The sequence below is a fragment of the Leucopleurus acutus genome (assembly GCF_964270905.1).
Source record: "Leucopleurus acutus genome assembly, chromosome: 16".
Lineage (NCBI taxonomy): Eukaryota > Metazoa > Chordata > Mammalia > Artiodactyla > Delphinidae > Leucopleurus > Leucopleurus acutus.
In genome coordinates, this window is record NC_139158.1 from 72,667,170 (window position 1) to 72,680,917 (window position 13,748).

The 13,748-nt window shown below is 53.2% G+C and overlaps 1 protein-coding gene across 1 annotated transcript; it reads right to left on the bottom strand.

Moving 5' to 3' along the window:
• Nucleotides 1–1,567: 1,567 nt before the first annotated feature.
• Nucleotides 1,568–13,624, bottom strand: MATN4 (matrilin 4). The gene is made up of 11 exons (XM_082856642.1): nt 13,585–13,624; nt 10,788–10,901; nt 9,473–10,042; nt 8,618–8,740; nt 6,676–6,798; nt 6,464–6,586; nt 6,248–6,370; nt 4,269–4,682; nt 4,015–4,167; nt 1,962–2,069; nt 1,568–1,882 (listed from the first exon to the last, which is right to left on the bottom strand). Exons 2-11 carry the CDS (start codon nt 10,864–10,866, stop codon nt 1,824–1,826), a joined length of 1,875 nt encoding a protein of 624 aa, XP_082712768.1. The 5' UTR covers nt 10,867–10,901; nt 13,585–13,624; the 3' UTR covers nt 1,568–1,823.
• Nucleotides 13,625–13,748: the final 124 nt, after the last annotated feature.

Below are 13,748 nucleotides of genomic sequence, written 5' to 3' on the forward strand. Positions count from 1 at the left end.
AGGTTGAGGTGATGAGAGGAATTCGGTAGTCTCTAGAAGCTGGAAAGGGCAAGGAAACAATTGTTTCCAGAAGGAATGCAGCCTTGCCAGCCCCTTTTAGACTGCTAACCTCAAAAACTATTTGTGTGTTTTTTAAGCCACTAAATTTGTGGTGATGTTACAGCAGCCACAGGAAATGAAAACACACGGGTTCAGCTTCTTTTTTTTAAATCATTTTTATTTGTTTTATTTATTTGTTTATTTATGGCTGCGTTGGGTCTTTGTTGCTGCGCGAGCGGCGTACGGGGGCTACTCTTCATTGTGGTGCACGGGGTTCTCGTTGCAGTGGCTTGTCTTGTTGCGGAGCACAGGCTCTAGGTGCACGGGCTTCAGTAGTTGTGGCACACGGGCTCATCAGTTGTGGCTCATGGCTCTAGAGCACAGGCTCACTAGTTGTGGCGCACAGGCTTAGTTGCTCCGCGGCACGTGGGATTTTCCCAGACCAGGGCTCGAACCCGTGTCCCCTGCATTGGCAGGCGGATTCCTAACCATTGCGCTACCAGGGAAGCCCTGGTTCATCTTCTTACTTGTCATGTGACTCTGGGAAACTTAACCTCTCTTTGACTCAGTTTCCTTGTCTGTAAAAGGGAATGATAAAGGCAATAATTCCTACCTCACAAGGCTGTGAGAATAAAATGAAAATACCTGCAAATCACTTTGAATAATGCCCAAGACTAAACATGTTAGCTATTAATAGTTAAAAGCTGCCATCTGAGAGCCTAATACGTAGTACCAGGCACAAGGTCAGATGCCTTAGAATAATTTCCTCCATTCTCACCATCACCCTTGGGCATAACGATTTCAATCCCCATTTTACACATAAGGAAACAAACCCAGAGTAATTTGCGCATAATCACTCTAGGACTGGAAGGATTTTCATCTTTGCACTTGGGAAATTGTACCAGTTTGTGCTCTTTACCTAAAGAGGATTCGTTTTTATTTTGTTTTTTTGGAGGTAAAACACAGGCTGGGAAGGCTACGCTGGGCCAGAGGTCCTGGCTGACACCCCCTCCTTTTCCTATCTAGTGCAGGGAGATAAAATCCGGGCGAAACTCACCTATCCTCCCCGCTCCCGTCCCTTTAGGGGATTCGATTACCGCCTCCCGCTTCTCGCCAACACCCCCGCCCCCGCCCCGCCCAGTTCGAACAGTTTTTGAGCCAGACTCGGGGACACCAGGAGATAGGCACGGCCAGAGAGCGAGGTGTCCGATCCGCTGGGGGATGGAGGGGCGCAGACTTGCCCAGACCCCCAGGGTACCCGTGGAGCCCCCTCCCTTCCCGCAGCCTGCATAAGGAGCCATCTGTTCTCAGCTGAATAAACAAGCGGGGGGAAGCAGCTCCCGGTCCCCTGCCCCCCGGCCCGACCCCCGCACAATGCGCCTTTCTCCGAGGAGACGCCGCCCGGGCGCCGCCGGAGCGCGCTCCGTCTGGCCTCCCCTCCGCCTGGCGGCACAGCAAGACACGCACACCGACCCCGTGGAAACCAGATTTTTTTGTTCTTTTTTTTTTTTTTTGTAAGAAAAAGAAAACAAAAAAAGAAATCCTACAAAGAACTGAGCGCAGCACGCGTCCCCCACATCCCCTCCCACGATCCCCCGCAGTCCGGCTTCTGGTCCAGGCGAGGCCAGCTCGAGCGCAGCGCTGGAAGCCCGCCAGCGCCTCCCCCCCGACAGCCCAAGCCTGGGGGACCCAGCTTCTGCCCGGCCCCAGCGCCCGGAAGGCGCACGAGGGGGCCCAGTCCGTGGGGCCGCCCCCCTTGCCCGGGTCCGGGCCACCCGCGGCCCTCACTTCTGGGTGGCCAGTTGGTTCTCCACATCCTCCAGGCGCGCCGTCAGCTGGGCCAGTGAGCGGTTAAGGAAGCCACCGGGCCTCGCGGGGGTCCCTTCTCCCCTCCAGTCCGCGCCCCTGGACCCAAAGGATATGATTCTGCGACAGACTCTCGAGCGCCCCCAGCGTGCGGCCCTGGAACTCCACAAGACTTTCGCACTCGCAGGGGCTCCGAAGCTCTGTCCCCGCGCTGATGCCCTCCTCTGGCAGCCGGGCACAGAGAGTGGGGGAGTGAGAAGCTGGAGGAGGACCAACCAGCCCTGGCTGAGGCTCTCCGATATCCCTCCACCCGGCCTACGGCTGAGTGTTCGGGTTTGGGATTTGGACAGACCTGGGATGAGTACCAGCTAGGTAGCTGTGAGATATTGGAAAACGCCCTCAACCTTTCTAAGCCTTAGTTTCCTTACCTGTAAAAATGGATACAATGAGAACACCTTTTCGTCCGGCGGTGCTCAGGATTCAGTGATTTTCGTGTGTGTACACATCTTAGAAGGTTTCTCAAACCTTGATGCTCATTGGAATCACCAGATCTTGTTAAAATATAGATTCTTGTTCTTAACAGGGAAGGGGCTGAGACACTGCATTTCTAATAAACTCCCAAGTGATGCTGCTGCTGGTCTGTGGACCACACTTTGAGTAGCAAGAGTCCACAGCAGCACTGTCCAAATGAAACTTTATGTAGTGAAGGAAATGTTCTGTATCTGCCTTGTCCAGTGCGGTAGCCACAAGACACAGGCGGTTATTCAACACTTGAAATGTGGCTAGTGCACCTGAGGAACTAAATTATTTAATTTAATGTAATTTAATTTAAATGGGTGTATGTAGCTAGTGGCTACCTTATTGGAGGGTGCAGATCTAGAGCATTTCCTGATGCAAGGAAACACTTTATAGGGTATTTCAACTAGGCCAATGGTTCTCCAAGTGTGGTCCCTGAACCGGCAGCATCAGCAATGCCTAGGAAGTTATTAGAAATGCAAATGATCAGATTCCACCCCAGACCTACTGAGTCAGAAACTCTGGGGTTGGAGCCAACAATTTGTGTTTTAACAAACCTTCCAGGTGAGTCTGATGCACACTAATGTTTAAGAACCACTGATCCAGGGGACTTCCCTGGTGCTCCAGTGGTTAAGAATCCCCCTTCCAATGCAGGGGACATGGGGTTAGATCCCTGGTGGGGGAACTAAGATCCCACATGTCGCAGGGCAGGGGGGGAATAAGCCCATGTGCCACAACTACAGAGCCTGTGCGCTGCAACATAAGATCCCATGAGCCCCACGCAGCCAAAAATAAAAAATAAAATAAATAAATATTTTTTTAAAAGACCCACTGATCCAAGTCTATTTCCTCATACATTTCAACATCTCTGAAATCCAAATAGTTGCCTTACAATTAAATTTGGCATCCTTTTTTTCTTAGCAGTATAGAAAATAATGAATCTTACAAGGGATGGTATCTTAGATTCACTGAATTCTGTAAACGTGTGCCATTTTTAATATTACAGTACAATGCCTGGCACTTGGCCTTCAATACAGAGCTGCTGTTATGATTTAAAAGTTGTATCTTAATCTGTATGTCATGTTTATCAATGGTATTGATAACAGGTCCAGAAAGGCTCCTAACTGCAGATGGGGAAATCAAGGAAATAAATATATATTAAATATATATACTTAATACACATCTTTGTGTACCTGAAACACACCCAGTCCTGCCGCTTTGCCAGGTCTGTAAAGTTGAATCCCAACAAGGTAAAGGGCTTATGATGTGGCTCCCCTCACCAATGCTGAGTTGGGCGTGCCTTTGAAAAAATTCCCCCCAAATTATTCTGAACGCCCACTAATTTGGGGAACAGGTAGTTTAGTCCAGTGCTTCTTACACTTTAACATAATGCTAATCCCCTGAGGGTCTCGTCAAAGTGCAAAACTGTATTCGGTAGGTCTGGAGAGCGCTGGAAATGCTGTAGTTTTAACAAACCACTAGGTGACAGCCCTGCCGCCGGTCCACGGACCACACTTTGAGTAAAGAGGCTCTGTCCAGCGAGCCCATCCCCTGGCTGTCACTCAACGAAGGGGGCGGGAACGAATAGGACCGGGAGATCTCGGAGGGTAGGCAGTGAGAGAAGGGGAGGGGTCCCGAGACCAATGTGCTCACCCGGGCAGATGCTGCCTTTGAGGTTCTCCAGCAGGTGCGTCATGGTGCTGAAGTCGGGGGAGTAGGACACGTGCAGCTCCGCTGGCTCCGAGGCGATCTCTCGCAGCTCCTCCTCCACCGCCTTGCCTACGCCCACGGCGTACATGACGATGCCTGCAGCGTCGAGGGACTCAAGGGGGCACCCTAGGCCTCGGGAAAGCCGCCTCCCCGCATCCAACCCAACCTCAGGCCAGCGCGGCCCGCGCCAAGCCCACCTTCCTCCTTGGCGCGCGCCGCCCACACCGAGACGTCATCCTGGGAGCGGCCGTCGGTGAAGACCAGGCCCACGCGGGGCACGTTGAGCGCCCGGGGCCGCGCGCCCTGCGCCTCTGAAAAGCTGTGCTCCACCATGTGGCGCAGCGCAAGCCCGGTCATGGTGCCGCGCTCCATATACTCCACAGCCAGGACCGCCTGCTTCACCTCGGCCGCCGTGCCGTAGCGGCCCAGTGGGAACTCGGTGCGCACGCGGCTGGAGAACTGCACCAGCCCCACGCGCGTGCCTTCCGGGGACACGTCCAGGAAGTCCACGATCTGGTTCACGAAGCGCTTCACCAGCTCGAAGTTCTGCGGACGCACGCTCTTGGAGCCATCGACGAGCAGAACCAGGTCCACGTGGCCTTCCTGGCACCCTACGCCCACCCGAGCAGAAGAGCTGGGATGAAGGGATCAGATCCTTGGCTGGCAGCAGCCACCTGCTCATTCATTCACTCGCAAACATTTATTATATAACAGATACTATGTGTGAAGTCCTTCCTATGCCAGGCACTGTGCTAACTAATAATAATTATTATTATCATCAGTGGCATCATTATAATCTTTGCCATTTATTAAGCGCTTACCACAAGCCTGCTAAAAGCATCTTTTTAATCATCATCATCACAATAGCTACCATTTATTGATCTTCTACTGTGTATCAGACAGAATTCTAAACTTTACCACTACTAACAATAATAAATAAAAACAAAAACATTACTATTTGACAGCTTACCATGCACCAGGCACTGGGCTAGGTGCTTCATATATTTTTTCTCAATTCTCCCAATAACCTTGGGTATTATCCCCATTTTCTAAGAATCTGAGATTCTGAAGGATAAAGTCATTTATTTGCTCTGGATTCCACCACTAGTAGTGGCTGAGCCAGGATTTGAAGCCAGGTCTGTCTGACCCCAAAACCCAAGCTCCTAACCACTCTACAAGATTGCCTCCCCTGTTCTGAGACAGGGACCTTGCTAGGCCCTGAAGGAGGTTCGCCAATAAATGAAACATAATCCTGACCCATAGGATATCAGGATAGAGCAGAGCAGCGAGGCATGCCATTTGCCACCATCAAGGAAAGTGCTTGAATAGAGGGGCTTGCAGGGAGCAAGGTAGGGGTAATTCATTCTTCCTGGAGTTAGTGACGAAGGCTGCATGGAGGTGGTGACATGTGATTTGATCTTCAGGGATGAGTAGGAGTTCTCCAAGGCATGAAGGGACATTCTAGATGTTGGGGGCAATGTGTGTGGAGGCATGGAAGCTGGGAGCCCTGGACACGTTTGGGAATGGGCAGGCCAGTATGGCTCAAATGTTCAAGTTTGTCAGGAGACAGGCTGATGGGGTTGGCTCAAGCTAGATTATAATGACCTAAGGCGGTGGTTACAAAAATTTGACCACAACCCACAGTAAAAAGAAAAATAATTAATAATAATAATGTAACAATACATCATGATGCACTTATACTCACATATAATTAAAATTAAGTTTCGTGAAACAATACTTACTCTTTCTACATCCATGCAGTAAACTCTATTTTTTCTCTCTCTTTTTAAAAAAAATTTCTAGTTTTTAACCCACTAATTTGATTTTGTTATCCACTGTGGTTACACCCGCCATTTGAAAAACTCAGGGGTAAGGCATTTGATCTTTATTTTGTAAGCACTGGTGAGCCACAGAAGGCTTTCGAGCAAGGGAGAAATGAGATCAAATATGTATTTTTGAAGTTAACCTTGGCAGCAGGGTAGAAGATTGAGGGGAAAGACATGGAGGCAGGGCATGGCACACCCTTCAACTCCACCACCACCAGCGCACACACACACACACACACACACTCATACCACATTCTTGGGCCACAGCAAGGACAGGACAGAGTCAAGGATACTCAGAATGTGGGCAGTGGGTCAGAGGCAGACAGAACCCCCTCCCACCCATAACTCACGGCTGCAGCTCTTGCCATCTGCCTGGAGCTGCCACCGCTCAGGGCACAGGCAGCGGTAGGAGAAGCCCTCACTCACGCACTGGAACTCGCATCCATGGTCTACGCCGTTGCAAAGGTCCTGGGCTTAAAGGAGAGACAAGACAGAACGAGTCAGGGTGGACTCCACCAGCTAAGATCCCTCGTCGCTCTGCACAAATGCAGGAGACCCCTCCTCACCCTGACAGCTCCTGCCGTCGGGCAGCAAGTTGTAGCCCCCTCTGCAGCGGCACCGTGGCCCACCAAAGGTGCTAACACACTCATGCTGGCAGCTGTGGTTCCCAAAGCTGCAGTGGTCAATGGCTGGTGGGAAGGAAGAGACAGCAAGATGTCACTTCTGACTGGAGCCATCAGAGACCTTGGTCCAGGTGCTAATTGGGGGGTTCGCTCACCCCTGCAGCTCCTCTGGTCCTGCTGGAGTACAAAGCCAGCTCGGCAGCGACAGAAATAGAAGCCCGGGGAGCTGACACAGTGATGCTCACAGCCATGGGTCCCTTCAGTGCACAGGTCGAGGGCTGAGGAAGAGGTGAGGTCAGGCTATGCCCTGGGGCTGCCCTTGTCAGCCCTTACAGCACAACCACCTGGGGAGCTTTTTAAAAATACCTATGCCTGGACCCCAACCCCCCAAAATCCTGACTTAATAAGTCTGGGGTGGTACCCAGGCTTCTGTAATTCCTCCAAGCAAAGGCCCCCTTCCTACTGAGCCAAGCGGCCCTCCCAATTCAAGCTCCAGATGTATCCCAGTGGGCCCATGACTGAGCCAGGCATAAGAATGGGAATCCACAGTTGTAGAAGACAGGACCCCTGCCCTCAAAATGTTCACTAACTCACAGAGGAGGACCAGAGTTAGTGAGGCTCTGCCACTTTACCTGTCTGAGCCTCTATTTCCCCATCTGCAAAATGGGGATATAATGGAAGAGAACAGTTGTTATTTACAACTGCCTTCTGAGGAGGGTGAACTATTGCCGCGCTGAGTATTTTCATGGTTTCGATGTGCAAATATGGCCTAGAGCTGAGCTGGGGAATAGGGGCTGGAGAGAGATGAGATGCCCTGCATAAAAGTGTGAGAATGTGGGGTTCCTAGAAAAGAGATGGGGAGTGGAGAGAGGAAAAAAAGGACAAGAGAGATGGTGTGGAGATGATTTACTGTGGGTTGAGTTTGCCAATGGAAAATCCCCTATAGAGGGGTGACTGAGGACTTTCGGGATCAAGGGTGCCTAATATTCAATTATAAATAATGGGTGTTTCTTTTTCTGTGTGTATGTTTGACTTCACTTAGATGTAAGTCACACCTCTGTCCACCCCCCAACTTTAGTAAAATAGACGTATGCACGACTTAACATATACACGCCCTTGTGTGCACAAGTGTGTCAACCAAGGAAGAGGCTGAGTTACATCCACAGGACAAGAACAGCACGTGTGGATTGAGAAACTGCGCGAGGACCCATAAATTGAATTCAGCAGAAGCTCAGAGCTAGAGGTGACCACAGAATGTAAGCACTTGGGGAATTCCCGGAGATCTTGGGAAGGGTTTTGAATGTTCACAGGTTATCAAATGGGGCTTCACGCCAGCCTTTTCTAAGCCCCAGAAACAAGAAGACCCCAGCTGACATCTGGGTTATTGGAAACACAGGACCTCTTTTTCCAGAATGTGGTGAGCTTGAGAGATGATGCATGTAACTAACGCTCCTAGCTTAATGTCTGATGCTAACCTGGCATACAGTAAATGACAGCTGCCGTTATGATCAAAGGATTGGACATATGTACACAGGGGGAAAAATCCTAACTGTATAAGCAAGGCATTGTGTGTCATAGCTTTTCAGAAAGCAAACATGAAGAACCAGGCCTTGAGAGATCTGCAGCTGCAAAGAGGAGTGGCAAGAGCAGCCCAGGTGAGCAGCCCGGAAGGAACTGAGATGCAGAAGCAGGAATGAGCAGCGTATATGGGGGTGGGGAACGTAGGAGATGTATGGAGACCCCAACTCTGTCAAGTAACAGAAACAGTAAGGATATGCCTGTGAAATTACACAAGTTTGGGAGCTGTTTTGAAGCCAGGTAGGAGATGAGCCTGAAAGAGGGGGGAGACAAGGCGATAGAAAATACACTTAACTGTATTAACTGTATGACCTCTGTGAGGTCAAGATATCTAGCCCTGGTCCCACCAAGGACTTACATGACCCCAAGCGACACCTTCCCTTTCCTAGACTTGTAAAGTAAGGGAGCTGGACTTTGACCTCCAAAGGCCCTTCCAGACTCATTGTACTGATGCTAGGCCAATGGGGAGCCACAGAAGGCTCAGGAGCAGTGAGACTGGAGGGTGGGGGTAGCTCTCACCCAAACAGCTCTTGTCATCTGCTGCTAGCCGGTAGCCGGGGTTGCAGGCACAGTGGAACGTGCCGGGGGAGCTGACACATTGGTGCTGGCAGCCGTGTCCCCCCTCAGCACACAGGTCCTTTCCTGAGGACATACAAGAGTAGAATCAGCAGGGGACAGATGGGGAGAACCCTCCAACAAGAGAGAGCTGAATGAGGTCAGAGCAGACCCCATGCTCAAGGATGTCTTTAGATGGAATATGACTTGGTTGAGAGGGGCCAATACAGGTGGGAGGTCTTAGGGAAAGTATAGGTCCTCAGTGGCCCCTGTGAATAGGCTCGGAAGACAGGAGCACGGGGCCAGAGCTGTCAGTGGGATAAGGGAGGACTATACGGTGTAAAGTAGAGGAAGAAGAGAGATGCTAAATCAAGGTAAGCGGCATAACTCAAGGTGTGACGAGAACAGATCTTGCAGCATTGTGGGAGGGGCTAAAACGAGAGGGGGAGGGGTCATCCCCAAGTGGGCGGGGCTTGACGCCCGAGTGGGCGATGGCTCTCAGCCTTGAGGGGTGGTGCTTCTTGTGTAGAGAGGCGGTTTTGGAGTTAGACATTAAGCCTGTGGTAAACCACAACAGCTCATCAAGGTACGCGGGCACGCTAAACGTTGCTCCTTGTGGGCGAAGCCTTGAGCAAAAATGGGCAGAGCTGGAATTCCACACAACCCGCGGTAGGCCAGGGCAACTCCACGGCCTGTTGGGAGGGGCTAAAGATGGCGTGGGCGGGGCCAGCCGGGAGGGGGATAGGATTCACTGTGGTGGGAATGAGAATCGGAGCGGTTGGAGAGTTCGAGTCTCGCTCCAGCGCTCCCCTCACTCACGACACAGCCGGCGCTGGAACTGAAGGCCAAATTCCTGGATACGGTCGAAGGACTCGACGAGGAAGACGTGCTCGTCCAGCGGGGGGGACGCCATGGCGCGCAGGGAGGCCACGTCAGCGCGCTGAACCCCCACGGCGTAGATCTCGATGCCGCGGGCGCGCGCCTGCGCCGCCACTTCGGCCACGCGATCCTGGGGCCGCCCGTCGGTCACGATTACAGCGACGCGCGGCACGCGCGCCTCCGGCGGGCGCGCGCCCTCGGCCACACTGAAGGCCACGTTCATGGCGTACTGGATTGCCAGCCCGGTCATGGTGCCCTGCGCCAGTGGCACTAGAGTGCGGATGGCGCGCTCCATATCCTCGCGGCGTGAGAAGGTTCCGAGCGGGAAGACGCTCTGCACTTGACTCGAATACTGGATCACGCCGACGCGCGTGGCGTTGGGCCCCACGTCCACGCTGCGGAGGAGGCTCACCAGAAACTGCCGCATCATCTGGAACTCGAAGGGGCGCACACTGCGCGAGCTGTCAATCACGAACACCAAATCCAGGGGCCCAGTTCGGCACCTGGGACCTGCGAGGAGATCAGGGAGGATTTTCCTAGGTTAGCCAAGCCTCACCTCCCGGGAGAACCCCACAGAAACCCAGGGCGGAATGGTGCTCTCACGGTGTAACAGCGCCCAGCACAGTCTTAACCTAGCAAATGCAGGTTAGCTCCATCCACTCACGCAGCATTTGAGGAGGGCCTGGACTGGGAGACTGCACCAAATCTCTATCCTACAGCTCTGAGGGCTATACTGAGGAGGTGTTATCCACTTGCGAGGAGGGCGAGGGGACGTCGCAAACTCAAATGCCTACAGGAGTTAGGCAGGCAATATAAATAAATATAAATAAATGAGTGAATGTGACGGGTTAGGACGGAGGACCCAGAGAGCCTCTATAGCTCATAAAGTGGGCAGCTCCAGACAAACGTTGCCTTGCAGCCGTGAGATCTGCCAACCCCATGTTGGCAGATCTTGGGTCTTTTCAAGAGAAGCCCAAAATTAGGGTTTTTATGTGAAATCTCCTGATTTTTTTCAATTAACTTAAAAAAATTAAACACCAACTGGACAGTTCTGCATAAGCCCAACTTGGGTACCTCCAAGCCACATCCTACAGATGGGAAAGCTGAGGCCCAGAGAGCTGAAGCTGTGAACTCGAACCCAAGCCCTATGGTTCCAAAGCTCTTGTTCTGCTCTCCCCAGCAGGCAGTTGGCTGCAGATGGAGAACCTGCTTTTGCTCCCCTCCCCCTGCTTCTGAGGGCTGGGCTCTGGCTCACCTGCGAACTGGAGCTGGGTTTCCCAGGGCTGGAGAAGGAGCAGGAACATGGGCAGCTGCGAGCATAGACGCCCCCTCATCGCCCTCGGAGAACAGAGAACAGGGGTATCAGAGCCTGAAGGGAGGAAGGAAAATAGCAAAGCAGTAGAATTTGCAGAGTTCTTATTCTAGGTGATGGGCATTTTGAGGGGGAGGAGGGTCATGTGTTTATTTTACTAATCTCTCTAGTTTTGTGTATGTTGAAGTTTTTCGTAATAAAAAAATTTCATCACGGTGAGATTGCTGGAAACACAAGGAATTCTGCTTTGCAGAACTGCAGAATAGTAAATATATAGAAAGTAGATTAAAAAGATACAGAATTTAGGGCTTCCCTGGTGGCGCAGTGGTTGAGAATCTGCCTGCCGATGCAGGGGACACGGGTTCGAGCCCTGGTCTGGGAGGATCCCACATGCCGCGGAGCAACTGGGCCCGTGAGCCACAACTACTGAGCCTGCGCGTCTGGAGCCTGTGCTCTGCAACTAGAGGCCGGGACAGTGAGAGGCCCGCGCACCGCGATGAAGAGTGGCCCCCGCTCGCCACAACTGGAGAAAGCCCTCGCGCAGAAATGAATACCCAACACATACAAAAAAAAAAAAAAAGATACAGAATTTAAAAAGGAAAAGCCTTGGACTTCCCTGGTGGTCCAGTGGGTAAGACTCCGCGCTCCCCATTCAGGGGGACTGGGTCTGATCCCTTGTCAGGGAACTAGATCCTGAATGCCACAACTAAGACCCGGTACAGCTAAATATATAAATAAATATTAAAAATAAAATAAAATAAAAAGGAAAAGACTTTCCTTAATGCCAGCCACGATATTAAACGTTTTTCATGCATCGTGGCATTCATTGAACCCTCTCGACAATTCTATGGGTCTAAGGCTGTTGTTCCCATCGCACAGATGAGGAAACAGGCTCAGAAAACTTCAGCGCTAGTACCCGAAGTCGCGCGGCAAGAAAGTGGCTGCACCAGGATACAATCCTACGTCTGCGGGGTTCCGAGAACCAGCCCGCGTGAACCTTTGCAGAGGGAAACGATTCCCCACCGCACCCCCTCCTCTCTGCATACAAGGCGCCTCTGTGTGACTGTCCTCCCGCCCACCCCCCCAACGCACCCCACAGCCAAACGGGCACCGCCCCATTGCAGGCCTGCATCGCGTTGGTCTAAACCCTCCACGCAGATGAAGTCGCGACTTGGCGCCGCCCCTTCCCGCCAGCTCTCAGGAGAGGCCGCCAGGGGACGCCTTCGCGCGTCTGGCTGTGTTGGCTAGGTGGCCGTGGGAAGCCCACATCTGCCCAGCAGGTGCCCCTGCCCAAAGCAAATAGGGGGCTGGGAGCCCCAGGGCCTTGGAGATAAGGCCCGGGCAGAATATATCCGGCGTTAGGGCCAAAGAGCAGAAGTGCGCAGGGTTCCGGGGACAGTGGCATTGGACGCGCCCCGGACGCGAGCCGGCCCGGGCCTCGGAGCGCAGCCATGGACCCTGTGGGGGCAGGTGAGCGCTCAACTCTCCCGCGGCCCTTGGCGACGCCCCTTGAGAGTCATGAAGGACTCCCATTATACAGATGGGAAAAGTGAGGCCCAAGAAGGTGGCCCGCCGAGCTGCAAAGGAACCTAGGACTCCTGGCTTCCCTTCTCCCTTCTGAGCTGTCTGGCAACCTGGCCCCTAGGCGTCACCTCTTTTCCTTCCATTCGCTCCCTGGGTCCCTACCCCACCCCCACCCCCACCCCCGCACCCCCTGCTGAAGCTGTGTTAGCCATTTTTCTGTTTCTGTTTCTTGGCAGAGGGGGCCAGCTGACCCTAATCCAACCGCAGCCCCGCCCCCTCCCCAATTCCGTGAATGGTCCTATTCTGAGCAAGGTCGGGTGCCTGGAGGGAGCGACAGGCGCCCTTCCCGTCCTGGATCCTCACCGTCTTCGCCTTTCAGGCCTGGTAGAGGAACAAAAATCCCTCTGGCAGGACCCATCGTGGGAGGGTGACTAAGCCAGATGTGCCAGCTGGAGGTGGGAGGGTGTGGAATGCCTTCTCCAGCTTGGGCCACAGTCTAGGCAGGCGAGCACCCTTGCGGAGTATGAGGGTAAAGGCACAGGGGCCTTCGCTGCCTCCCATCCGTTCCTACCTGCAGAAGCCTCTGAGCCCCCAAACCTTGATTAAGTTTCCCCTTATCTTGCTCTTGGCCTGAGCCAACATCTCGTCTGGCACCCCACCTCCACCCAATCCTAGAAAGTCGAAATAGTCCTTGCCTCAAAGTTCATCACCTTTCCAACCCCTCATTCTACAGAGGACGAAAGCAGGACCAGAGAGGGTAATGTCTTGCCCAGGTCACACAGCAACGTGGCAAGGTGACAAAGCTGACACTAGAACCCGGAGCGCCTCTGAGGCGGTTAATCATAGCTTTAAGAAGAAATGCCCTTAGGGCGGGGAAAGTGGACTCTTGAGGGAGGAGAGGTCTGCGAATAATTCCTCAAGAGTTGGCTGAAGAATAAACACTTTGAGGACGTTCCGGGGAGCGGCGGGGGGGGGGGGAGCCGGGGGGGGAGGTTCCTGGAGGGAGGAGGTCAGGGAAAAAGTCCCCCCCTCTCCATTTTGGCGGCCGTGCTGGTGGGGCCTCAATTTGGAAAGGACCCTACATAGGTGGGGAAGGGCACAGCAGGTCGGACGGGGGCATCGTAGGCGGTGCAGCCGCACTTAAATATGGTCGCCTGGTCTGGCTGGATGCCTGCTCCCCGCAGACCCCTCAGCGCACCCAGGCCCTCTGACTCACCTAAGCCTGCCGGACAGCTCGGAGGCGCGGCCGCAGAGCGGAGCCGACGGGCGGAGCCTCCCGGGCAGTTGGACCAGGTAACGGCGCAGGAAGCGTGCCCGAGGTGCGGACGGCCAGGCAGCTGGAGCGAGCGGAGGCGGCGGCCGCATTTAACCCGGGGGCTG